Below are 27052 nucleotides of genomic sequence, written 5' to 3' on the forward strand. Positions count from 1 at the left end.
TACTTTATTTGGTCTAGAAAATATATTTTTCCAGCAACAAACCCTTCTTTTATTACCCAGTAACACCAAGAATTGATGTTAACTGAGCAGGAATAAAAGCTGGATTTTTGTTACTAAAAACTGGGTGGTCAAAGTGGAACTACAATTGTCACAATAATAAATTTTGCTTTGTGCCAGTAGTTACTGAGATAAAGATATTGTCATTTTAATGTGATAGATGTAACTTAATAAACTACGTTTATTAGCGTGGAAGGCTAATAAACTTAAATTATGTAAAAAAAAAAAAACACACAACACACTGCAACTGGAAGACATTTTAAATATCCAAAATAAAACACAACATTTAAAAACATTAAATAAAATGGAAACACAACTGAAATCATGAATAAAATGATTTATGTACAGTTATCTTCTTGAATCAAGACATAAATGTAAAACCCAATCAATAACTTTATAAAATTTTAAAATATAAAAGAAATAAAAATATGTATTTATGTATATATGTACGTTTATGCAAAACCCAGTAAAAATTAAAATTTATAAAATTTAAATGTTTAAAAAATTTATAAACTTTTTATACAAATTACAAAAAAATAAATATAGAAGTATACATGCCACGTATTAATTTTAATTTCATTTATGTACGTGGCCCACACCTTTATGAAAATCATCTTGTGAGGGATTGGGTAATACTTTTATATTACTGTATGTTAGCTTCAGTGTAAAATTGACATGCTAACCTCGTTCATGCAGGGGAACCTCTTCTCGCTCTCCAGTCGGCAGGGCGGCGGGACCTCCAGGCCACTGAGGGGGTCCAGAGACAGCGCATCCAGGAACAGGTTCTCCGTCGGGCCCTTCAGCCTCACGGCGGCCCCCTTCTCTCCCAGAAACGCCTCCGAGTCTGAGTGGGAGCGCGTGGGGGGCGCAGGCACTGGAGTGGACGAACAGGGGGACGGAGGAGCGTGAGGGGAGCGCGGGACGCTGCACGGGCTTTCCTGAGGTGAAAACACTCCTCTGTGGGCTAAGCTGCCATCTCTGATGTCGGGGCCTTCGCCTCGCCTGCTGTTCAGTTCCCTTTGCATCTGAACGATTAAAGATAAACACACACATCAAAATAACTCATCATATCCTCTCTTGATTCTCCATGAAGAAAAGTTTAAAGATGGAGAAGTACTGCCAGTTTTTGCTGGAATTAACTGGTGATTATTCTGATCGATTAATCTTTGATTATTCCGATGATTAATTGAATAAAAAAACGGTACAACCTGCATATTTTTCATTTCAGCCTTTTTTTTTTTACACAATATTAGAAATGCATTAAAAGACACAAATAAATAATTACATTAATTTTTAAAATAAGAAAATAAACATTTTATTGCCCAAAATGCAATAACAGTGTTCCTACAAACAAATGCTTGATCATATGTAGCAAATGATGCATCTGCAGGTAAAAAATATTTCTGACATCAACATTTGAAAATCTCAACCCTTTCAGTTTGACTAAACATAAATACAGTGCAAGGACAACCTGCTGATCATTTTATAGATTAACCAATTAATAATTGGTTAATCTATAAAGTGATTTATAAGAGTTTTTTAAATTATGCAGAATTTGAACCAGTTGAAGCCAAAGCTATGCCACTTGAGCATTTCTAGATAAAATATATTTACAGATAAACATATATATAAATATATGTTTTTGTTTTTGTACATTTTTGACTTAATTACTGCTCTGAGTCTGTTGCTCTTTCATCAAATGGTCTTTTTTGAGTTTGTATATTCCATATTAATCAATTACTAAAGGAGTTGAGAATTATTTCAATAATCGATTAATCATGATTAATTCGATTAATCACTTCAGTGCTAAGTTTATGCAAATGTTTCTCCTAGAAAAATTGCCATGTTCCAAATCTATAATCTGCTCAGCTCATTAATTCAAAAGAAACAAACAAAGAATTGAATATTCTAGATTAATCCGATTAATCGTTTCAGTCCTGGTTCTTTGCGATGTGAATTTTGCAAATTAATTTTGCGATGGTGATGTATCTCCGATATATTGTGTAGCCCTACAGTGTGGCATCAGGTGGGCTTTAAAATCTTTTAAGCCCTCAATATTACTTGACTTAAAATCTGGATTATTTATGATTGCATTAAAGAAATAAATTATGGCAATAATTTCAAACTTGACAGTCATGATACTCTGTTAATAACTACTAAAAATGTTATATTATTATTAATAATATGTTCTGGTTTGTCATCTTTCAGTTTGTATAAGGACACTTTTACAGTTAAAACCTTTGTTATGTGTGAAAGCTCTAATAAACATTTATTTCCCGTCATTTTTTCCACTGGCTGCCCTGTCGATTTTTATTATCTCTCTCTATGAACCACATAAAACACGGCGCTGCTTTAAATTAACACCGTGGGCTGTGGCCACATAAATACAACTATTGATGCTTTAAGTAAATAGACTCCATTTTTTTCTAATTTATTGATGTAATAAGAGTCCCTTAGCAATCTTTAGGGTTAAGAAAGAAGAGCCAGCTTATTTGAGCATCTTTAGGCTACCTTTAGTAACACATTGCTGAATAATGTATCTGCCTTTACTGCTTCATATCTACATTCAGTGGTGCATCAGCATCTTTTTTTAGCCGTGTTAAGATAGCTGTTTTCCTGTCCCCTGCTTTAGATGATAATAGTCTCACAGTGCTATCATGGTAATGATGCTTGTTCTGCTGCTTTTTGCTTTGACCAGCAGCCACAAAACAAAGAGCGAAACATCCGGTGAAACTGAGGGAAAAAGTAAATCCATTATTCAGTGACCCTCGGAAGCTGCTTTAACCACAGCAGGGATGATATTCAATCTGAGAGCTTTGTCTTTGCTTCTCCTCTCAGATTAATACAATCATTTGTGGTCAGCTGAGACAAAGTCAAAGGCTTCAAGATTTGATTTGGTTTCATCTTTAAGACTTGAAAATGTTTCTATATTTCATCATCTTCATTTTAAAAATCTCTCTGAGATGTTCTGATTAATATAAGATCCTATGTTCAGAGTCCCTCAGTCCTTTTCATGTCAAATGATTTTTTAATTATGTAGAGGGATTGGAAATAAATATAAATCCTGGAAAAAACATTCAGGTTTCATATTTAATAAAGATGGATGGATGGATGGATAAACGGATGGATGGATAAACGGATGGATGGATGGATGGATGGATGGATGGATGGATGGATGGACAGATAAACGGATAGATGGATGGATGGATAAACGGATGGATGGATGGATGGATGGATGGATGGATGGATGGATGGATGGATGGATGGATGGATGGATAAACGGATGGATGGATAAACAGATGGATGGATGGATGGATGCTGAGTTAATGTGTTTAGATCTTTAACCATCTGTATGTCTGAATGAAACCTGTTGCCATGGCGACGGGACAGTAACGAGGATCTTCCTGCTGCCGTTCAGTGAACTGAACTTACTGAACCAGCTGAGCTGCATCTTCTACAGTAACATCCAGAGTTCTCTCTTAAATTCTGGATGTTTCTCTCACTTGGTTAGACTTCAGTCCAGAACTGGGTCAGTCCCAGCGACTCTCACCCGGTCCATCTTCCGGCGGAGTTCCCTCATGCTGCCGTCCCACTCCTGGCGCTCCCGGTCGTAGCGCTCCTGGAGCTCCGCCCTCTCGCGGCTCCACCTCTTCTCTCCGTGCTGCAGCCTCCAGCGCAGGTCCAGAAACTCGCTGTGGCTCTGGGCCAGCAGGCGCCGGTGCTCCTCACGCTCCTGGGTCAGGGCCCACTCCGCCTCTCCTCCAGGCGGCTCCTCTTCGCCTCCCTGAGCTTCACCTCGCACCTTTTCACCTGCCTCCTCCTCCAGCTGCTCAGACCAAACACACAGACAACTGGGGTAGATTTTAAGAAATATGACACCTGAGACAGGAAGATGTGTGGCTAAAGAACAGAGAATGTTGCTTTTGTCGTCAGAGTGAAGACTAAAACTAGGACTGAAATGATTAATAGTGATTAATCGATAACTTGAATAATTGTCAAACAATTTAGCAGTCGATTAATCATTAACTGACTCAAAAAAAGCCATTTTCTTGAAACAACAACATATTCTGAGCTGGAATTAAGCCAAAGCTATGCTATAAGTTACATAATCATTTTAGCTTCATCTAATTCCAATTCTGTAAAAAAAAAAAAAAAAATCCCAAACAAACAAAACAAATCCCCTTTTAAGTAGGACTGAATCGATTAATCAGATTAGTCATGATTAATTGATAATTTAAATAATTGCCAACTAATTTTGTAATCAATCAAACCTCACATGGCATGGTTTTAGCTCCATCTGGTTTAGATTCTGTAAAAAAACACCTCCTCTAAAAAGGACTAAATCAATTAATTGGATCATTCGTGATTAATCGATTAATGAAATAATAATCAACTAATTTAGTAACTGATCAATCGCTAACTGATTCAAAAAAGACCATTTTGCTGAAGGAACAACATATTCAGAGCAGTAATTAAGCCAAAACTGTACAAAATAATACATTTAGCATCTAAAATAAAAAAAACTTTTTGTGTAAATATGTTAAATTTCAAATGGAACATCTGGTTCAGATTCTGTAAAAAAATAATCTGATTTTAACTCTGACTGAATGGATTAATTGGACTAATTGGATTAATCGTGGTTAACTGATTATTGAAATATTCAACCAGTAATTGATTAATCAGTAATTGGAGAATACAGACTCAAAAAAGGGAATTTGCTGAAAGAACAACATACAACATATTCAGAGCATATGACTTAAGTAAAAACTGTTTAAAAAAATATATACAGTTCGCATTAAAGATAAAGAAAAGAATGTGGTGTGTTGTTGCATTTTCTGCAATAGAAATATATATTTTCTAATTTCTAAAAGGGATTGAATTGTTTATTTACACACTAAAGCATTTTAATACTATATGGTTACATGGTTGAATGAAATAAATTTGCCAGAATGTGCAGAATGTGCCAATTTATTTATTTATTCAATTAATCGTCAGAATAACAAGTCGTGGTTGCTTTGAAGCAATCCGATTGGCTGACAGGTTTTAGCTTCGTGCTACACTGCCCCCTATAGGTGTGGCATATTTAAAACCACTCTCAGATGGAGCTAAAGATTTGTATGGATTAATGTGGATGAAAAGATTTATGAAACTGATCTTGTGTGTACAATAGTATTTTTTAAACGATGTGGCGGATATTTTTGTTTTTATAAATATATTTATACATGTGAACAAGGCCTGTGAACCGTTCCAACACGTGATGAAAGTCATGTTTGCTTTTTATTACTTTCTTTCTGCTTTTGTTCATGCTAAAAGCTGGTCTTAATCTGTTCCAGGGGGGAAAAATGCACCCCAGGTTTTAGATGAAAACAACCAACATACTGTCTGTTGGGTTGTGACTGGGCACCTTGGTTACTTTGTTCATTTCAGACAAAACACAAAAGCTGTTCTCCTGACTTTGTCCTATAATCCGTCTTCTCCTGAGAAAGAGAAATGCTGAACGAAGGACTCAAAGGTCCTGCAGAAATCTTCAAAGCTGCAGAACAAAAAAAAAAGGGTGCAACTTCTCGTTTTTTTGTGATCTTCAGAGAGGCTTTGATCCACCAGCAGAACGGTACAAACCAGAACGAAGTGTTTCAGCGATGTGAGGAGCGTCTCAAGGCCGCTTGCATAACTTTCACGACTGTTTGCCCTGCTTATATTGCAGCTATAAAACTCTGTGAGGCTTTTCAAACAAGCCATAGGTCAAACTGGACCTTATGTTCACATCTAAACATACAGGTGAGGGGCGATTTTCATTTCCCCTCCGCTCTGCTGAGCTGCATAATCATGATGCGTAAAAAGAACATTTCAAACAGCTTAATCAGAACGAAGCAGCCCGGAGCGAGCGAGCCGACATTATCAGATGAAACTAAGCACATTAGTTCTCACTGCAGCCCTCAGCAACCTCTGCACTGTGGGGGGATTGAACCGTGTAAGAGCCGCGCGGATTAGAAGTGCGAGAGTTAAAAAGATAATCTTCTTCCAATAGCTCAAACCTCCTAATTGGTTCCAAAAGCTGCATTTTCCCGTTTTTTAATCAGATAAAGCTTAGAAGAGACTCCACTCTGACACGGTGAGCTTCAGATTGGATCTCCGAACGCTTCGGTCCAACGGAGAACATGTCCTCCAACTGACTGCAACTCTGCAACTCTACAGGAGGTTGAGTTGCCGGATCGATTTAACGTGGGTTCAGTCCTTTCTGGGCTTTTCTTTCCCAACCAATTACGCAAAATTCACATTTTGAATGGTTTTTCTACTTCTACTTGGGTCTCAACTGCTTTTAAAAATAATCCAAGTGCTTAAAAAACAGCTTGCCATTTAAAAAATACCTCCGGAATGTAATGTCACAAATCAGCAAGGCGGTTACCTAGCAACCCCAGAGAAGCCAAGCCCGTTACCTAGCAACCAGAGACAAACTCCAGGACGTTCGGTTAGCATATTTAAAACAAATAAGAAAATAAACATTTATCGCCTAAAGCGCAATAACAGCTTTTCTTTAGAGTACGCTTGATCATTGTTTTTGGATTAACCAGTTAATAACTCGACAGCAAAAGGTGCTTCATAGAAGATTTATTTTTATTTTTTGACAGAATGTGCATCGGGTGTAGGCCTATCACAACAAACAATAAATCAATTAATCGGAAGATAAATTAATAGAAGCTCATTACTTTACATTTGCATGATTTATCATTTCTCTCTCTTCCTACAAAAACTGGTCATTCTGGTGCATTGGTCTCAGCTAGTCCTTTTCTAAGGACGACTTTATTTATGATTTATAAATTTAAAAGACTTTATAACTAATTTTATCTGCTGTTTCTATTGTTTTGTTTATTTATTTTGGATACTTAAAATATCTTCCAGTTCCAGTGACAAATATTCATTAAAATTTAAAGTCTATTGATCTTTGCAAATGTGCACCATTACATTACTTGAAATTGGTCTCAAAACAACAATATTATCATTTATAAATGAAACTATTTTTTTTTATAGTTGGGTGAAGCTAAAATTAGCACTTGAGAAGCAGTGGGTAGAACATATCAAGGTTATTTTTTAATCTTAAATGCAAAATGTCCTCAGCAACAACATTTAAATGAAAATTAGGTTTATTTTTAATCATTTCAATGCAGCCTAGAATGGCTAACGCACGCAGCGTGTTCAGATTTGGCCGTCACGCCTAGAAGAGGCAACATGTTTCCTGTCCTCTAACTGTTTACTGAAAGAACAGCTTTTTTCCACCAGATTGCTGTGCTCCTTTAAAGGTGGGCGGTGAGACGCCATCTGTACCTGGGCGGCCTGGCACTTCATCTCCGTCCACTTGACCTCCCAGGCGGCCTTGTCGTTGGCGTACGCCTGCTGCAGTTGGCACCGCCTCATCTGCTCCTCCCTCAGCTCGTCTCGAAACTCCTCCAGGAGCGATCGCAGGGCCTGCAGCACTCGCCTGTTCTCACCAAACTGCAAACAGACAACCAACACTTTAATTATTTTAAAAATAAAACAACAACATTGCACACAGGAAGCCTGAATAAATATTTAGACACAGAAGGGAACAAAATAATGCCAGAAATCCTTTGAAATCTCAGAGTTGCACTGTAATAAAAGCTGAAATATGATTTATTAGCCTTGTATGAGAACTGAGCAGCTTGGATCAGTGGTGGGTTTTGCTTGTGGTGGTTCTCCAGTGGAGAGCACTCAGTTCCTGGGAAACCAGTTATCACCTGGAGGTGTCACTACAGGCCTGCTAGCTCTGTCAACCTTTTCAGAAAAATTTTAAATGAGCTCAGGTGCAGGAAGGCCTGAAGCTGCCATGAAAGTTTATGACCAATAATAAAGTGAAGGCTAAATTTAAATGCCTGGTAGTTTGTATTTTCCAGGCACATAAAGCCATTTTATAGCACAATCAAGTAACTATGTTACTTTCAGTTGTTATAAAATACATCAAACATGAGTTAAAAGAAATCTGACCTCTTGAAATTAGGCCTCTGTCTCTTTAAGAAGCTCCTGCTCTTTTCGGCACTCTCCCTTCAGCATGTCATCACAACAATGCTCCTTCATTAAGCTGTTTAAAACCTTCCTTAGGATTGTTGGACTGAGAATCAGCTCATATAATGAGGTCAGCAGATCTGCAGTTCCACCAGGTGTTTGCTAATTGCTGCTGCCACTAGTCTGAAGGAGCAGACTGGGGGAATAACAGGGGATTGGCTGCTTCAAACAGCAAGTCAAGACAACTTCTTTCAAGTGAATGAAAATGAATGGCACTCCTGGATTGACAGCTTTCCAAACTCCAACTAATTGCATATCAACTAGCATTGCACCTGGGTATTTCAGCTTCGCAAGCCACATTTTATCCCAAACACTTCATAAATGCTCTACAAAAAATCTGTGAATAGTAATTTTCTGCAAATAACTGAGTAACATCGTACAGAAAAATCTGTGAATGTACTACAGTTGGTGCAACATACTACAGCTTGCACACACTGTAGTTACTCAACAGAACATTGTACGGATAAAATGGAAAACTACCCACAGGACCATGAAGTGAGATCTCAGGAAAAATCCTCTTCATGATGCAAAGAGGAAAAAAATCAAAAGCTTCTACAAAGTTAAGCACTTCAGGGTGATTAATAATGCATCCAGACTGCCTACATGTACAGGTTTTACGTTACAGATAGGTAAAGTGGGCGACTGGGACCTAAAAGCAGATCTCTAAGAAAGCTGAAAAAAAAATCCTGAGAACACGTCAGCTTCTTTAAACATCAAATTTAACCGAGATTCCAGGATTTGATTTTGGTCTCAATAAGCAGAAAACTGGGTTTATCCAACATATCTGGTGCTTCTGGGTCAGAATCTGCTTACTGTGCCAGAGAGCTGCAATCAGAAGCATCCGAATATTTTTTACATAGAAATGGAGAATAAAGTACAAGTGAAGAGCGCAAAAAGCATTGATTCACCGATTTCAGAACAAGTTAAATTTTCAGGATTAAGTGCAGCCATGTTTCTAAATTGGCTTAATCCGACCCAATTTCATGACAGTTTCTGTTTTATTTAATCTGAGCTGAATATCTCATTTAAATATTTGTGACTTTAACACAGAATGATCTCTGCAGTTAAGCTTTTTTTAATTTGCAGCAACAAAACATGGGTTTGTGATCTTTAGGGTGTTTTGACAACACAGCGGTAGATTTGGTTCAATTTGGGACAAAGTTGTAACACTTGTTACATTTGCAGTTGGTCTGGTTCTCTTTCGCACTGAACTGAGTCAAACCAAACTCTTTGAAAAATCTGTTGCCCACATGTCCATTTTAGCTTGCAGCTATAAGCTACGTTAGCTAAGCTAACTTTGCTAGTTCGGCAGTGACTAATATTTATCTTAGTGTTACACAGAGGTGGGTAGAGTACTCAAAAACTGTAATCGAGTAATATGGACTATGTAGTTTTATTGTTTATAAGTTAGATAGGAGTTGAAAGTAGTTCTGAGCTTGTTTATTGTTGTCATAGCAACTGCCTGCAAAGATGGCTGTCAGTTACAAAGTTTTAACATTATCTCAAAAGTAGATCCCTCAGTTATATTTTTTACTTTTATTTTTCTTTTGCTGGAGCAGACCCTTTATTATTTGTATTTGAATGTATTTTTGACTCTTTGTTAAAGAAATAATATAGACGAAAAGTTATACATTGTTTTAACTGACCAATTTATGTATGTATTTATTGAACTTCTGTTTAATGATTTATTCATTCTACTTTGAAGGTTGCAAGACCTTAACTCCAACACTGTCAATGTGGTTTTTCTTTATTTTTATTATAATATTGTGATATTTGTCACTGTGTTAAAGATTCCAAAGGTACGTTAATGTTATTTGTTAGAAATAAAGTTTAAAAAAAGTTCACAGATGTGTGACGTCCCATGGGAACTATGAATATATATTTAATGTCCAGTGATTTAAAACGTGAGCGTTGCGGCTGTAAGCGGGTCAGTACCTGTCTCTGGTGCTGCAGGTGCTGGTCAGGGGACAGCAGAGAGACGGCGGGTCCAGTTTCAGGGACGTCCTCCGGCGTTTGTGCTAAACACGGCCTGTCGTCTCGTTCTGCCTCCCCCTCCGCCAACTCCACCGTCACTCCCATCTCTGGGAAACCCTCCAGCTTCTCCAACTGGAACAGATGAGCGAGTCAGGAACAGCCGTGCTCTGATTCATGCGCTCCGTTCTGTTTTCATAGCAACACTTCCTGCCACAGATTGGCAGCTTTTCCGAACATTTACAGTGACGAAGAAAACAGGCAACCACTGTTGAGTCTGGAGGAAAACACACATGATTTATATTCTGGACATTTACACACAAGTGGACTTAGGTGGAGTAAATCTGGCAGGAATTAAACTGAGAAGGAAAGCAATACTTTCTGAAACTGTACGGTGATTATCATGCATTTCAGATAAAAATAAAAAAAACTCAAACTACTTCAGGCCACTCTCTACATGGCAGTTATGGCTTGTTGAAGCTTATAAAGGGTATCTGTAGGTTTCAGAAAGTCAAATTTAAGACATGAACTGCAAAAACACAAAATCTTACCAAGTAATTTTGGTCTAGTTTCTAGTGCAAATGTCTTAGTACTCTTGAAATAAAACAAAATTAACAAGTAATTTTTCAACAAGATATAGGAGCTTGCTGTTTTAAACCAATAACTCCTTAATATTGAATAAATAAAAGTACTAGCTCCATTGGTAGATTATGTCACTTTTAACAAGACAATTTTCCCATGTTATAAGTGAAGCAAAAAGCCAGCTAAATTAAAAAGAAAAAAAACCTTGTTGATAAAAGACAAACACTTTGTGTTGTACCTAACTGTTTCCATTTTAAGAAGATTTTCATTTGCTAAAGGCGACCTATTATGGAAAATTAAAAATGTTTTCATATTTTTAACATTTCTATTTGGGTCTCTACTGCTTCTAAAAACAACCAAAGTGACTAAAAGAAAAACAATAAACATCCAGCCTTTTAAGTATCTGAAAAATAAGCTGATTCAAAAACCTCCAGATTGTTGAGTCTTAATCGACAGGCACTCCCTTGTTACCTAGCAACCCCAGCAAACCCCACCCTGTTACCTAGCAACCCAAGCTGATCTCCAGCTTGTGTGGTCAGCTGGTTTTACTGCTGTACAATGGCTGCTGGAAAAGACAAGTGTTTTATTGTTGAGTTACCATCCAGAAACTACTTGCTGCATTCTTGTTGGTTGTGCAGGAGGTTCTACTTCTGCTTTTCAAAGATGTGCGTCTCTATAATTGCGCATCTGTTAGCAGCCATTTTCACGTGTGAGTGTGAACATTGACGTGGATCGTAGCCAGCAGCAGCTTATTTGAATTTAAAGATGCCCTAAAATTTAACAAGATGCCCTAAAACAGCTCAAGATAGGCAAAACTAAAGTTTCATTATCTAAAACTGATTTTGTCCAAAAAAAAAATTAATGAACATGTTTTGTTTTACCTATAAACCTACCCTAATCTGTTCAAGGAAACATAGTAAGTCATCTTTAATTAAAATCTCACTCTAAACTTCTTCTTCTGCAAGTGGTCCAAATTTTTACCAACATTTTTACCTTTACAAACATTGAATCACGTATGTACACACACACACACACGCACACACACCCATACGTTCCTGAAGATCATTAAATCAATGCTGCAGCTTTAACTACAGAACTCAGTTTTCTATCGACAGAGATTGAAACAGCAAAGGCCAAACTTTGCTGAAGGATGTGATCTCCAGGAAATCCTCTGAACAAAAAGCAAAACAAAACACAACAAGAATCTCACAGACTGCGGCTACATTCAACCAGAAACCCAGGAGGATAACGAGCAGAAGTGGAACATCGACTGCAGAATCGACGAGTCAAACAGTAAACGGAGAGACTCAATCAAGCCTGGCAGCTACTCGGCTGTCAGACCTGCAAGTACAAGAGTCCCCGTGGAGACAAGATATCTCCACCGTTGGTAACGACTCAGGATCAGATGCTCGTTTTTTCATCGTCTTTACTGCTTTGGTTTTAATAGCCGGCAATCTGATAGACTTTAGAAATAATCTGCACTGAAATCAAGAAACACGTCCTAAAGTAACAAAAACAACACGTAGAATCCAAGCACTTTTCAAGCATTTCCATGTCCCACTTTGGTGTGAAAAACAATACAAATGAACTAAAAAGACGGTTTCACTATTATATGATTTCATTAATTTCTGTTATTAATATTTCATGATGGTATTTTACATTCTACTGCAAGGAGAAAGCTTTTGAGACAAACACCCTTTAAATCTGACTGGTCTGAGAACAAAACAGAAATGTAACAAAAAAATCCCCCAATTTCAATAACGTTATTTAATGTATAAAATATTAGAATTAATGAATAAATTAATATTTATTTAAATTATGAAGATCAATAAGTAATTCAGAAATTTTGAATAATAAATATTAATTACACTGAAATAATCCAAGCAAATGGTGTCGAGGTAAATTACCTTCCTGCTCAAATTAAATGCTTAAACACAATTTACAAAAAAAATTAGCAAAGACAATCTTCAAAAAATTACTGACATTTAAAAGTAATTTTGGTAATTAAACTGTTCTAAAAATAAAAGTTAAATCTGATTTAACTTAAGACAGAGACACAAAAATGTGTCAGTGTCTTTTTATAAAGTGTATGAAAATATCTGGTTTCAGTTGTAAATTATGTTTTCCAAATTTAGGTTTTTAATCAAGGGCTGGATTGCACTTTATTTACAAACTGTGGAGTTTGAATATCAAGTACTTTCAAGAACTATATACAAAAATCAAGCACTTTCCAAACCTTGAAAACACCAAATTCAAGCACCCTGAAATTCACTCAGTTGATTGATCATTAAAGTAAATGGTTTGAGACTTGCAGCAGACAGATAATCGTATTTTTGAGAACAGAAGCTGCGTGGCTCACGTCGGGAGCGGCGGTCTCGTCTCCAGGGTCGCCCTTGCAGCCAAGCCTCCAGTGCAGCAGGATTCCCCTGAGCTTCATGTAGAAGATGATGGTGTTGCGTCTGAACAGGCGCACCTCCTGCTGCAGCAGCGCTCGCTCCTGAGCCCAGGGCGCCTCGTGGCTCTGGAGGCCCTGAAGCTCCAGGCCTTCACGCTGCTCCTCCTGCCACAGAAAACCATGCTGATTTATACAGATTATTAGGCTTTTATTAAATCATAAACCAGCAGAAAATATATACATTCATAAATATCTGAGGCATATATCAGACATGTATCATAAATCATGACATTTTAAATCACTTCAAGCTTCTCTTTGTTGACGAACTGTATGAAGATGGTGATTTAATTTTTCAGTAATTCTTAGCAAGCTAGAAATGTTTAGTTAACTTCTGATGCTCTCCATTGCACACTGTGTTCATGCTTTCATTTTGAGAAAAAGGAGCCTGAGAGTATCACATGAATACATTAGATGGAGATACAGTATGTTACTACACTAAAATCTCTGGAAAAAGCAAGAGGGTTTCTGAGTTTGAAAAGTCAAACATTTTCTAGAAAAAAAAAGAAGAATTTTTTTAGATTAATTGCAGAAGTTTATAGAAAAGTTAAGAACATTTCTGACTTTGAAAAATTGCTAGAAAAAACTTGTAAATTTTGAGAGTAATCGCAGAAATTTTCTAGACAAAAAATTGGTAATTTTAGAGTTTCAAAAGTGTAAATCTTTTCCTTCTCCACTGTTTGTTAAAATTATGCTTAAATCTTAAATGAGGAGACAAGTAATCTCAAATCAATGTTGCATATCTGTCTGAGGTACATTATGGACCCTTTGTATGTTGTTACATCTGGAAAACACTAGAGGGCAGAGAGACGATTCTTTTACATGCCGTCCGTAGCCGCGCTGCTACGATAGAACCGTCCCGTTAATTAGATGAAACCTGGAGATGTTGGTATTATTAATTTAGTGCTATGGTTTCACAACAAATGGGAAAATAGCACAGAAAAACTGTTGAAGAATAACTCAAAACCACTTTTTCCTCGCTCTCTGTGTCGGCTACGTTACACACAGACTTGTTTCCATAGCAACTGACAAAAACTTATGTTTCAGGATTCAACACCAAAAAACACTCACACATTTCCCTCACAAAGGTCAGAACATTCAGTTTGATATAGTATCCGTTTTTAAGACTTGATGTTTATTTTGTGATTATTAATAAGTGATCATTGTGGTAGATTAGCTACCGCTGCTATTAACTAATCCAACACAGCGGTGGTTGATTAGCTAGTCCTGCTCTACAGATGATCGGTCAGAGTTGGTGTGTATTTTGCCTTCTTTATTTTTTAGCTGAACCAAAACACATCAAATACTGCATCACATCCACATGTTACGGTTGTCAAAGTCAAGCCAGCATAACTAAACTACTTCCCTCTTCCTCGCTAATTTTTTCTTAATTAAAGTATTTCCTGATCCTGTTATCTAGTCGTCATAGTGTTAGCTATTAGTAGCAAAGCAATGCATCCTTTTTTCTTTTACCAGTCGTACATTTAATATTTAGCACGTTTACTGATAACTTAACAGATAAAACCAATCCATAAGCATCCATCTCTGTTTTTTTTATCTCTCTGAACCAGAACTTTTTGGATAAGTCAAAAAAAAGAATCAGAACTATCACAATTTTGTGATGCAACACTAAAGTAATACTTTGAAAGTACCAATACTGAAACTCATGCTATGATATGCAGATGCTCTGTCTGCGCCAAGGAAGATTAACTCACTGCAGCTAGTTAAAGTGGCTGGAACTGGCATGGAAATTCAACTTAACTTCTGACTGATTCAGCTAAAAATAATGTATTAATTATTTTTTGGGAAGTCACTGTTTATTGAGCAATGAACTTTCAAAAACTTTCATTCGAAAATGACAAAAAACAAAAACAAATTCAAGACAAAGGCCAAGTTTTTGATTTAGGAACAGTAGTAGGTGTAATTTATTTTGCTTTTCCTTCACCAGAAAGATATCATTAAGTTGCAACATGCTTTTTAAAGTTGTTCATACTTTATTACATCATGTATTGTTCCAGGTACGGCAACTAAAATTGTGATTAGAATATAAATACATATACCTATCTGCATTTGATTCTTCAACTAAGCACTAATAGCCTCAATTTATGGGTTTCTACGGCTATTCCAAATGTCATTTAAATATTAAAAAATATTTAGACCACTACACCACCATACAAACCCATCCAAACTAAATTCAAAAGCCTTTACTGGCTCAGTAAGACAGTAAGTATTGTAGAAAAAAGCAGTTTTACCAAAATTAATAATTCATTCCTCTCCTGCACATTAAAGTGTTTGTTATTATTTACGTGCAAAAAGCTCAACCTGCACAAAGTGGAACAAAGTCTAAGCCTTGCTTTGTCCAACTAAGGTCCAAATCTCTGCGGTGAAATAGACCTGCCCAAGGTAAACTGTGATGTCATGGCGTACCTGAGGCAGGTTGCTGCCAGGCTCCAGCTCCTCTGTCACTGCTCTCATCCGTCGTTCGTGATCCAGACGAAACTGAACCTCAGCAGCCGCCGTGTCTCGGTGCTGAACCCACAACAGCACAAAAAGAAAATTTTTTATTAAGATCCATGCAAAGGTTTTACCACAATTCAAGTTGCGCTTAAAGGCCAAAATGAGAATTTTCTTGCTGATTTTATTTGTTGTTGTTGGTTTATTCACTGCAAAAGAAACCACCAGTTGAGGAGAACTTGTCAGATAACTTGCTTAAGATGTTTTATTTAGTTTTACTAAATTAAAGTATTTGGTACTGTGTTGTTTTTAAAGACGTGCATCTTAGTTAATTAAAATACCACTGAACATTTATAACTAATATATGGTGGCATTATACAGAGAGAAACTTATTTCAAACAATTCTTCTGTCAATTCTGATGAATATGGCAATGCAGGTAATCAAAACCCGAACGTCAGTTTTTCAGAAAAAATTTAGATTATACAAGACAAAAAAAAAACAGAACATAATTTTTGAGAATTTCTAGCTAATTTTAACTCTTTTCTTTTTGGCACAAACTACTCTCTATTTTTTCCATCTAAAATGGCCCTAATATGGCGATAGACTAGATGTTAATTTTTAAAAATGATTAAAAATGTGTGATTAAACAATTTATTAGATTTTTTTAAAAATTCTCATCTTTCCTACAGCTTTCTTGGGCTCCTATATGCCTGTAGGTGGACCACCAGGCGCCCGTGCCCCTCACCTTGAAAAACACTGACCTAATAGTTTTCAGAGAAACTGAATTTTGGCCGTTAATTAGCTGTAACCCATATATGAAAGTATTTTCTTATGCCATTTTTATTTTTTTTTAGATGCAAATAAATGTATTTCTGATCAATGTTGTAGGTTGAATAATGCAGCTTCAGCAAGAACTTCTCTTATTTGCTTTTATGTATTTTTATGAATATGGATGTGATCATTAGTGTTTGAAAGTAATAACCACATAGTTAAATTCAACCCACAGAATTAATGTTACATTTTTAATTTCCATCTCTGCACCTAATCAGTTTGCGCCGTCGGTAAGTTGAGCTCCTCGGTTTGTCCTGACCCGGCATCACCTCTCTGTCAAGCCCAATGTCAAATGAAATGCAAATCACACGTGCTGACTGCGCGGTGCTAATCCTGCCATATCCAAGCTGCTTTCCCATTCACCCATTCATTTATTTCACCCCACAGATTAGGCTGCTGCTGAAAGCACAGGAGATGAACAAAAAGTCCACACGAATGTGCTATAACCGCGACTACAGCAGCAATGTGCCGCATCACCACTGCCAGCATTACGTAACTCTATAAACACAAACATCAGCCGGTGATTATGAATGGCCTCAGCGTATAGAGCTAAGACGCTAAAAACAAGAGATACATGATATTTATGGTGCACAATGTGTATTTAAATGTTTAGTTTAATCAGTTGAGTATGGCAAGTGAGTCTGTTCAGTGGTGAACCGGCGCCAGGGGGCATTGCTTCGGGGTGAAATGTGTGCAGACTCAGCTCTGATACCTCTAACAGTCACATCAGCAGCAGATTTTAGCTGCTGACGCCTTGAAGGACAAAAAACCGGCAGCAGAACGACTGTAATCCAAACTATCACTGCATGTATGAAATGTACGGGGAAAAACCAAACAAATAAAAAAAGAGATAACAATTAAACCATCAGTAGATATGGGGATGTGACATTAGTAAATGTGACGGGAATGTATGGAGAAAAATAGCTGTCAAAAAACATGAAAATGTATGTACAAGCCAACGTGTGCTCTTTTTTTCTTAAGGATTTCCTTCACAAACAAAACATACAATCCCCATTATATATTGGATTTGACATATTTGAAGTTTTTTTTCTGCACACATTTACTTGTACATACACTTTTTTTGACAGAAACATCCTCCATAGAGGTGAGATTGTGTTTCTAGTCAAGTGATTGTTGGTTGAATGTCAAACGTGATAAATTTCGGGGACATTTAAGGTTTTGTAAGAGAGCTAACTGAATTTCACCCTATTCAAACAAAAAGCAAAATTTAAATCACTAAAACTAATCACACTGTAAAAATGACATAATACAAGTCTGAGAGGCTATAATATTTGCTATTAATAATAATAATAGTTTTGGGTCAATTTGAACACCCATTTCGACTTTTGTTTTCCACTTAACAGGTTTGTATCCATGTAATTAACCGCTGAATACCCGTTAATTAAATATTTTGATGAACTATAATGATTAAAAAATAAAAATATGTATAACTGTAAGCTTAATTTATTACATATTTCACAATTTTAGAATTTATAAATCATATATATAAACTATTTCCATTGTTTGTGATTCAGATCCCTGTTTGGGCAAGTTGATTTATAAAAATATAGTTTTATTTTCAAAGTGGAAAACGTTCCCGGAGCTTGCAAGAAGTGGCTCCTAGTCAATACAAAATATCATTTCTATATCTAAAAAAATCAACAAAAGCATAAAAAAGTGAAAGAAGGAACTACTGATAATACATAATAGTATTCATAAAAGTTTAATACAAAACATTTGAGCTGTTTTAGTTTCACCAGCTCCCAAAAATAACTTCTGAATATTGACTTCACAGCTACTGTATATGCGTAAATAATGTGACTGTGGTTCTCAACATGTCAATTTTAATTTGTGAACTTTACCTTAACTGCTAACTAAAAGCGGTTACACATGAAAATACAATTTCTATGTATTTTTTATAGCCGTTAAACAGATAATGGTTAATTTCTTCCTGATGATGTTGTGCTGCTGTGTAACTTGTTCACTCTAAATTTAGAGTTTATCAGCTAATGTAACTTTCAAATAATTAAAATAATATGGCACTTAAATTCTAATCTGCATTTTAAAATCCAAATAATTTTTGGGGGGGGGGGGGTTGTTACTCCTGTAAGGTTAAATCAATATCCATAACATCCATAACACTGGTGTGATGAGGATTTTCCCCATTAAAAGCCTGGCGGGCCACCAGGCTTTACTTGACCCCCCACCAGGCTAAGCATTGTTTGTTTATTTATTTTAATGCTCCAGTAAAAGTGACAGACGGGTTTTAATATATATAGTAAAACATCAGTAATCTTTAGCAGACAGTTATCCATTATAAAAAGATAATTGCATTTGATTCTGTATACAAAACTTACAGAAATACTAGCTTTATTCAGTGCACTGCTATATTTTCTTTGTTGTTGGTGCTTTATTTCCAAAATTTCCTGTTAACTTTTAACATTTTTTAACACAAAAATACAGTGGGGCAACTGGTAACTAGTACCCGTACCATCGGGTTTAGATAGTTTTTGGGGGAACTCCTATATTATGTAAGCTAAGCACAAATGGTGCTAATGTACGTTAGGTTAGAAATGGCCTGTTGGCCTGGCGCCGCTCTTGTGGCCACTGGCGCCAAGTGTCTTGAATGAGGCTTTAGGCTGCCTAAGACCAGAAATCAGCGAATTAGGGGTTTCTTTCATTTTTACAGCCATTTCTGAGCTTAATCTCCTTGGCTTCAACTGTATCCAAACCACTTTAAAGGTTTTTTTAAATGCATATTTTATATTCATAGTATCTATAAGTGCACTAACAAAATAAATATGATGTTTTTCGTTTGTGTATTTTGGTGCCTACTGCAAACCAATTTCCCATTTCCCAAAATGAATAAAACTGAAACTGAAACTGTACGGTGGCGGTAGGGTGACCTCAAATAAAAATCTGCTTAAAAAAAAAAAGCTTGGGTTTGACACGTGCACCATACGTATATGCACTTTAAAAATAAAAATAAAAAACTTCTCTAATTTACGGCAAAATACCAGCAGCTAGCTGATGGAAAATGACAAAAAAAAAACCCTCAAAACATTTTCATCATTTTTATTAATCTACAAACCTCACAAAGATTTTCCTCCCTCACAGAATCCCCATCTTATTGAACTAAAATATATATAATTATTATTTTGATCCATGTTTTTGGAGGAAATAGATTGTGCTTACATTTACAATACACTATAAAATCCCTCTCCCTACATATGGAGAGGAATATAATTTTAACGTATAAATACGGTAAAATACCAGCAGGTTGCCAGAAGTTTGACGTATAAACACAGATTTTACCAGAATGGATTTCACCAGAACAGTAACATTCTGGCAACCACAGCTGCTGGTATTTTACCGTAAATTAGTGATTTTTTTTTTTTTAAGTGTATGGTAAGCATTAAAAGCTACAGATTGTTTTGAAATTCTACTTAAAAATTCATTAAATCCTGTGGAGCTTCATTAGACGGCTGCTCACTCCAAGGTGAAAACTTTAAGTCACATTTTGCTCTGAATCATTTTAGTTGAGGGAGCAATTAAATTAAAACAGCATCCGTCTCAAAATCTGTTCAGATCCATGTGTTAAGACCTGGCAGAGGGCCTAAACTGGTGGTGATGTGGAGATATAGAGGAGGGAAGGAGGGAGGAGGCACTGACCTCTATTCTTAAAGCCAGGGGTCTGTGGTACATGGGGAGTCCCGTGGCTCCCCTGCTCTGGGCCGGGCCCCCAACCTGGCTCTGGGGCTCCACGCCTCGCTCCTGTCCTAGACGCCACTCCAGCTCATCCCTCTGAACGGACTGTGAGTGACATGGGAAGGGAGGGTAAAGGGGTGGTGGCCGTGGTAAAGGGGTAGAAGGGTGGGCAACGGGTACAAGGGATGGCCGTGGTCGTGATGAGAGGTGGGGGGGACATGTGTGAAGTGGATTGTGGACAAAACAGACAAAAGACACCAAATAGGGTAAGGGACCAAGGAAAGAAAGCAAGCAGGAGGGGAAAATTAAAATAAAATTAAATAAAATGATAAAGAATATAAGCAGGAGAGGGGATGCAAATAAAAAAAATCAACTAACGGACTAAACGGTGTGGAGAACGGTCAGACTAGAGTACGAAGAAAAGCGCAAAAAGGAACACCAACTTAAAGATGACGGCGTATGAGAGAGATGAGAAGAGAACAAGAATGAGGATGAACAAAATCATGGGCTGAAACATCTGATGGGAACACAAAGAGGAACAAAGAGAGGGAACCGGGGGGAAAAGAATGCAAAACACTTGTTATGAAGCGCATGCAATGAGGGATACATGAGTCCAAACCAACAGCTGAGAAATACCACGGAAAATTGCAGAGCGAGAGCTAGCACGCTAATGGTTTTTCTAACACATGTCAGCGCACAGTCATGTGTGCCACAGAAGCAAAAGTCTAAAGAAAGCATCTAAAAGTCTGTATGAAGCAAATTATATCAAGAGACTGTAGCATTGAAAAATTCATAGGGGTTTTATTTGACATTTTTGAGCACAAACAAGTTACAAGCTATAGAACCTCTTAACGCGTTAACTGTGTTAGCATGTGCTAACGATTACTAGCTAACAATAAAGCTAAAGCTTCCCAAGACAAAAAGCCTTGCTCAATGGAAAGAAATATTAAAAGTATAAAATATACACGAATTCCTAATAAATTTTATTGTAAAATTACATACCTTGAGACTGTGGTAGCATGTGCTAACGGTTACTAGCTAACCCTTTGCTAAGACAAAAAAGCATGGAACAAAGGAAAAAAAATTTATATAGAAATTCCTAATGATTCCTCTTTTTAAAGTTGTAAGCAGGAACTCATTAGTTGCATGCCTTGAAACTGTGCTAAAATGTACTAACAGTTGCAAGCTAACAAAGTTAGCCCAAAAAAACGAAAAAAACATTCACCAAAGGATTAAAAACTCATACCGTTCATCTAAAAAAATCCCTTAAAATTTTTGTTTGAAAAAGGATAGCTGCACTTTTTGAAGCTTTGAACATTAATCATAAAGTTTTCCAAGACTTTAAAGACTTTTTCCAAATTAGCTTGATTTTATCCAAGGATTTGTTTCAAATACTGGCAAATTAAGTGAAAGTTTTATGACAAAAACAACAATATTAATGCTAATCAAAAACTACAAACATGATTCAAACAGAAGACATTGTAGTTGCTATTTAAAGGAAAATATTTTTAGGGTAGTTATAGTAGAGGAAGTTATTTTGCATTTGAATCTGGTCGTTTTAACTGAAATGTTTAAATCTCCATTTAAACGTAAAAGTTAAAGTTGTTTATATCACACAGGAAGAAACATCAGTACAGATATTTCTGAGAATCTAATTCCAACAAAGTAAAAAAAAGTCGTCTACGAATTTTCAGCATATTTACTTTGACACAACCACATGAAATCACAAAAAAGTTAAAGTTATAAAAGGTGGGTTGCTCTGGTTTTAATAATTCATAAATAATTAATAAATATTTTTGTTAAACTTTTAAGATGTTTAAACAAGTTAATGTTATTTGCCTTACTTGAAGCAAAGCTTGTAGAAATGGAGAAGACTCAGTTTAATTTATTCCAGTAAAGTTCAAGCTGAAATAAATTTAAAACAGAGTTGAGTTGGCGTTAGATTCGTGAAAACATCAACAGATCTTTATGAGCCAGTAAGAAAGAGCCACAAACACCCGAGGCTAATAAATCAAATCTGCTCTTTCATGGGAGAATGTGTACATTTCTGTCTGAGCTGCAGTCTTTAGCTCATTTATTGTACGTAGAATTCAATAAAAACTAATGAATTTGGAAGATGTTGTTCTACATTTACTTTGACGTCCGTTACTGGCAAGTGCTGTTATGAAATACTACAGGTAACACATATGTTCTATTCGTACTATTACCATAACTACAAGGTTATTTGCAGTAATTCACAAAGGATATGATTATTTATTTACCCAAAATATTTGCACCTTTTAACTTTCACCCCTAACTGCAAATTCATTTGAAACTAAAATCAGAAACCTTAAGTCCAAGTCAAGACTTTGGAGGTTTTTTTTGTGGTTAAAATAGGTTGTAACCATTCCTACATTCAGCTAAAAGGTCACATTAGCTAGTAAAGAGTTTATGTTTACTATTAAAAACAATGAAAGCGTCTTTTGTTATGTAATACATAGGAATCCAGCATACATTGTTTTCTAAAAGAGATTATGGCTAAATTCTACAATCAAAATAAAAATTACAATCTATTATTCTGCTGGAAGCTGAACCTTGCACACACGTCAGATTTTAGGTCTCAACAATTTGTTAAATCAAAAACATTTTCTGATCTTTAAATAAATTAAACATAATTTTGCCAGAGACAAACTTCATCAGTAAGCTCTAGCCGTATGTCTACTCACGGTTTTTTCAACGAGAATTCTCAAGACTGCAAACCACGTAGTGGCACGTTTGGAGCAAAAAAGAGTGATAACTGTTAATCCGCAGTGCGCAGTCAACATTACTGCTACCGCCTGTTGTCATGGAAACCATGGAATTGTCATAGCAACCATTTTGTTTTTCACTTCTTAAGGCCAAGCGTAATTGTCTCACTTGTGTGTTTGTTCAGAAAGCAGATAGTAAGCTTATGAAGTGAATTGGTCTGTTGTGTTGCTGTCTTTCATTATGATGGCTTTTTAACAGTTTTTGGAGATCGGCCAGGTTTATCAAATATCCTCACTTGAAACCAAATAGTCCCCAATCAACCACGTGTGTAACCATACAAAAACATCACAGATCTGTACGCATTTGGATTTAAAGTAAATTCAAATAAAAACAAATAATTAAAAATATTAAGTAATCTTTTTTTTCTACTTTTATATACAGTACAGACCAAAAGTTTGGACACACCTTCTAATTAAAATGGGTTTTCTTTATTTTCATGACTATTTATAAGGCAATAAATCCCACTTATTAACCTGACAGGGCACACCTATGAAGTGAAAACCATTTCAGGTGACTACCTCTTGAAGCTCATCAAGAAAATGCAGAGTGTGTGCAAAGCAGTAATCACAGCAAAAGGTTGCTACTTTGAAGAAACTAGAATATAAGGGGTATTTTCAGTTGTTTTACACTTTTTTGTTTAGTGCATATTTCCACATGTGTTATTCATAGTTTGATGCCTTCAGTGTGAATCTACAATGTCAATAGTCATGAAAATAAAGGAAACTCATTGAATTAAAAGGTGTGTCCAAACTTTTGGTCTGTACTGTATATAAAGCCAGAAGCCATGTTGTTAAAATAATAATTTCAATATAATTGAAAATTTTAAATATATCACTTCTGCTGTTGAGACTCAAGTCTTTAGAGCCCGAGTCTACGTCAACTCAAGACTCGGGTCTTTGTTTTTTTGTGACCTGAGTTCAATTCAAATCGAAGGCTACGCTAACACAGCAGACAAATGCGACTCAAAGCCAATTTTTGTGCCCAAATGTGACTCAAATCTGACTTTTTCATGGTAGTCTGAGAGGCTCAATCCCAATATTCTCATCCCCCGAAAATATCTAATTTGTGCCACTTCCACATGTGATACTACATCGAATATGTATGCAATCAGAACAGCCATGTCACATCTTATCTGACTTTAACGTAATTGTTGTCAGACGTGTGTCATAATTCTACATCAGAATAAGCCATACGATGTAAAACAGGGCGTAAACAATGGTTGAAAATTATAATTATGAAAATTATCAGAGAAGTGTCAGTGAACGTATCGCAGTGAGCGAACGTACCTTGATTCCAACTACATAACCAAACAAACGTCTCTACAGAAGTTGAGGTCAATGTGCTACAAACGGTCGTTGCTATTAGTTGTGTTTTCTTTCGTAGTAGCTTCCTTCTTCTTGTGACAATCTTGTGACGTTACTGTCGGCTCCCATTACTTTAATATCGATTCCTAAACAGTGGCAACCATTAATGTTAACCATTAAGGTTCTTACATTGTTCTTCCGCGCACACAAAAATGTGAGATTGTGGCCGCATTTTAATTAGTAGTACAAACAACCACGCAAAAAAACAAGAAAACTATTTCAGTGGAGAACTTAACCCTAAATCTAGGAGTAGATCTGGAGCAGTTTCTTCAAGTTTGTTTTGTTTTAGGTCATAAATATAAAATGAAATTTGCAGTTAAATGTCTTTCAGAGAAAAATACATTATAAAGAGTATAGTTGTTCTTTTGGTGACTGTATTGATTGGTCAAATGTATTTTTTTTACAAACATCTGGACTAAGTACTGGCTATTAAAGCAGCGGTTAGCTGTGATTAAACCACCCAGCTTCTCCCAGACTAACCAGTAAATCCTACAGGTAGAGAAGCAAAGCAGGAACAAGTCATTAGACAAAATGAGCGTTCAGAAAGTTTTAAAACTTTCTCTACAAAGAAGACAGGGTTCTCCTAGTGATATGTGTTTAAAGATAGTTTGTTTTATTTCTAATAGGGTCTGACTGATTTGAAAAAAACACAAGATGTTTGCTTGATCATGTAGCAGAGAGATAATGAAGCTGCTTTGGAAAAGTAAACCGTACGGACATGTTTGCTTACACTGAGCTGCAGTAAAACATGGACAGAAAGCAGGATGCCAGGCAACAAGGTTCTTCCACAGGCCACTCATACAGCACCATGCAACTAATGTCACTAAACATGTTATTTGTTTCCCACATTTTACGGTCTGTGTCTCTAAAAACACAATAAAGTTATAATAATGCAATAATAATAATGCAATAAATAAAGCAATAATGTACACACATACCAAACCTTTAGTATTTAAACATTAACCAGTATGGGAAATTAAAATACAAATATTTTCATCTTCAAATGATTCAAACATAATTTTAGTGGACCAAAACTTCATCAAAAAGCCTGAGCCTAAGGTATATTTCCTTCATGTTTATTTCAACAGAACTGATATTTATTGATGCTCTTATGGGAAAACTGTGGAAAAAACTTTATTTTAAACATCAACTGGAATTTATAGAGACGACAATAAATCGAAAATCTTATCATGACAAGAAATGTATTATTACAAACTATAAACTATTCAATAATTGCCCACTCCTACTCTTATCATTCAATAAATAGGAACATGCATATCAAACCTTTAGTATTTAAACATAAACCAATATGGTAAACTGAAAAACAAACATTTTTCTCGTTTAATAAATCAAATAATTATTTTGGACCAAAACATCATCAATAAATGTCATATTTTTGAATTCACTGATATTTCTTGACGCTCTTGTGGAAAAAAACAGTAGAAAAAATAGTATTTTAAACATTAACTGGAGTTTATCGTCACAATGATAAATCAAAAATCTCATCATGACAAAAAAATTCATCACGATAAACGATACAATCATTGCCCACCCCTAGATCAGAATAATGCAGCAGAACGTTAAAGATAAATCTTTACCATGCAACAAATTCAGAAGGAGGCCCAGAAAGTTGAGCCAGATGGAAGAAGCTGATGTGACCCGTTCAGTACTTACTCCATTCACACCAAGCAAACTCCGCTCAGCGCCCCGGGGGACTGGAAGCAGGAAGGCTGCAGACAGTGAGTGCAGGGAGGCAGACAGGCAGGGCTGCTGGCTATGAGGATGTGCATGGAGATGCAGATGTGGATGCAGCGGCAGCAGGAAGCGATGGCGGTGGCAGTGGGACTGAGGAGAAGTGGTGTCTATTGCCAGTGTGGCAGAGCTGGGTGGCTTATCATGAAGCGACCTGAGACTGGAGGTCAACAGGGACCTACCACATTTTAACAACATCCAATTTTTTAGGGTGATTTTTTTTCCCCCTTCGCAATGAAACATTAAGGCTAGCTGTACTAATAAAAATAAATAACACTTCAGCTTTAGTACCACATTACAGTAAGATAACTCTTTTAAATGATTGAGAAATGCTTAAAGCTGCAGTATGTAACTTTTGTAAAAATATTTTCACATTTGTTGAGACTGTTACTATGTTGTGACGGTTTAATGAGAAAAAATAAATGAAGCTTTCCCAGTGCTAACAAAAAGCTACCAATCAGAACAAAAAGGCGGGTCAATCTTCTTCCCGTCAGCAGAGCCTATCATGAATGCTAAGGCTACTTAGCATGTCCACTGATGACAGCAGATTATTAACAGTTTTCCAGTAACAGTAAGTAGTTTCTCCACCATTAGCAGGTATAGCAGCATGTTTATGAGGTTGATTGACAGCGCTAGAACCTTTCACCTGACTCTGATTGGTTGTTTTTGAGTGGGAGTGGTGCATTTCTTCAGACGGCAATACAGTAGTAGCTCTGAGAGAAGGTGAAGGAAATCAATCTTTTCACAGATTATCTACCTCTTAAACTGTCACAACATGGTGGCAATTTTAACAAATATGTAAAAAAAAAAAACATATTTTTTTTATAGAAGTTACAAACTCCAACTTTAACCAAAGTGAACAAAACAATCCAAAATATAGATAATAATAATACCAATTTGGCATCAGTAGCAGGTGGCGGCCGATACTGATCGGATCGATAAAAGCGTGCTAAGATTAATACTTCAGTTTCTGATTCCATCTTGGAATTTTATTTTATTTTTGTAGTTTGTCAA

At 36.3% G+C, this 27052-nt stretch overlaps 1 protein-coding gene across 4 annotated transcripts in view; it reads right to left on the reverse strand.

The window, feature by feature from the left end:
- mtcl1 (microtubule crosslinking factor 1) overlaps positions 1-27052 on the reverse strand; it is an 87095-nt gene that overhangs the window by 23557 nt on the left and 36486 nt on the right. For 3 of the 4 annotated variants that reach the window (XM_032566342.1, XM_032566344.1, XM_032566345.1), the window contains exons 6-12: positions 20100-20240; positions 15569-15670; positions 13049-13249; positions 10072-10242; positions 7381-7548; positions 3608-3883; positions 741-1082 (exon numbers count right to left, since the gene is read on the reverse strand). In XM_032566342.1, the coding sequence (XP_032422233.1) occupies positions 741-1082; positions 3608-3883; positions 7381-7548; positions 10072-10242; positions 13049-13249; positions 15569-15670; positions 20100-20240 (1401 nt within the window). The remainder of the gene's footprint in view (positions 1-740; positions 1083-3607; positions 3884-7380; positions 7549-10071; positions 10243-13048; positions 13250-15568; positions 15671-20099; positions 20241-27052) is intronic. The other variant, XM_032566343.1, reaches the window with a different exon arrangement.

Source organism: Xiphophorus hellerii, chromosome 6 (genome assembly GCF_003331165.1).
Source record: "Xiphophorus hellerii strain 12219 chromosome 6, Xiphophorus_hellerii-4.1, whole genome shotgun sequence".
NCBI lineage: Eukaryota > Metazoa > Chordata > Actinopteri > Cyprinodontiformes > Poeciliidae > Xiphophorus > Xiphophorus hellerii.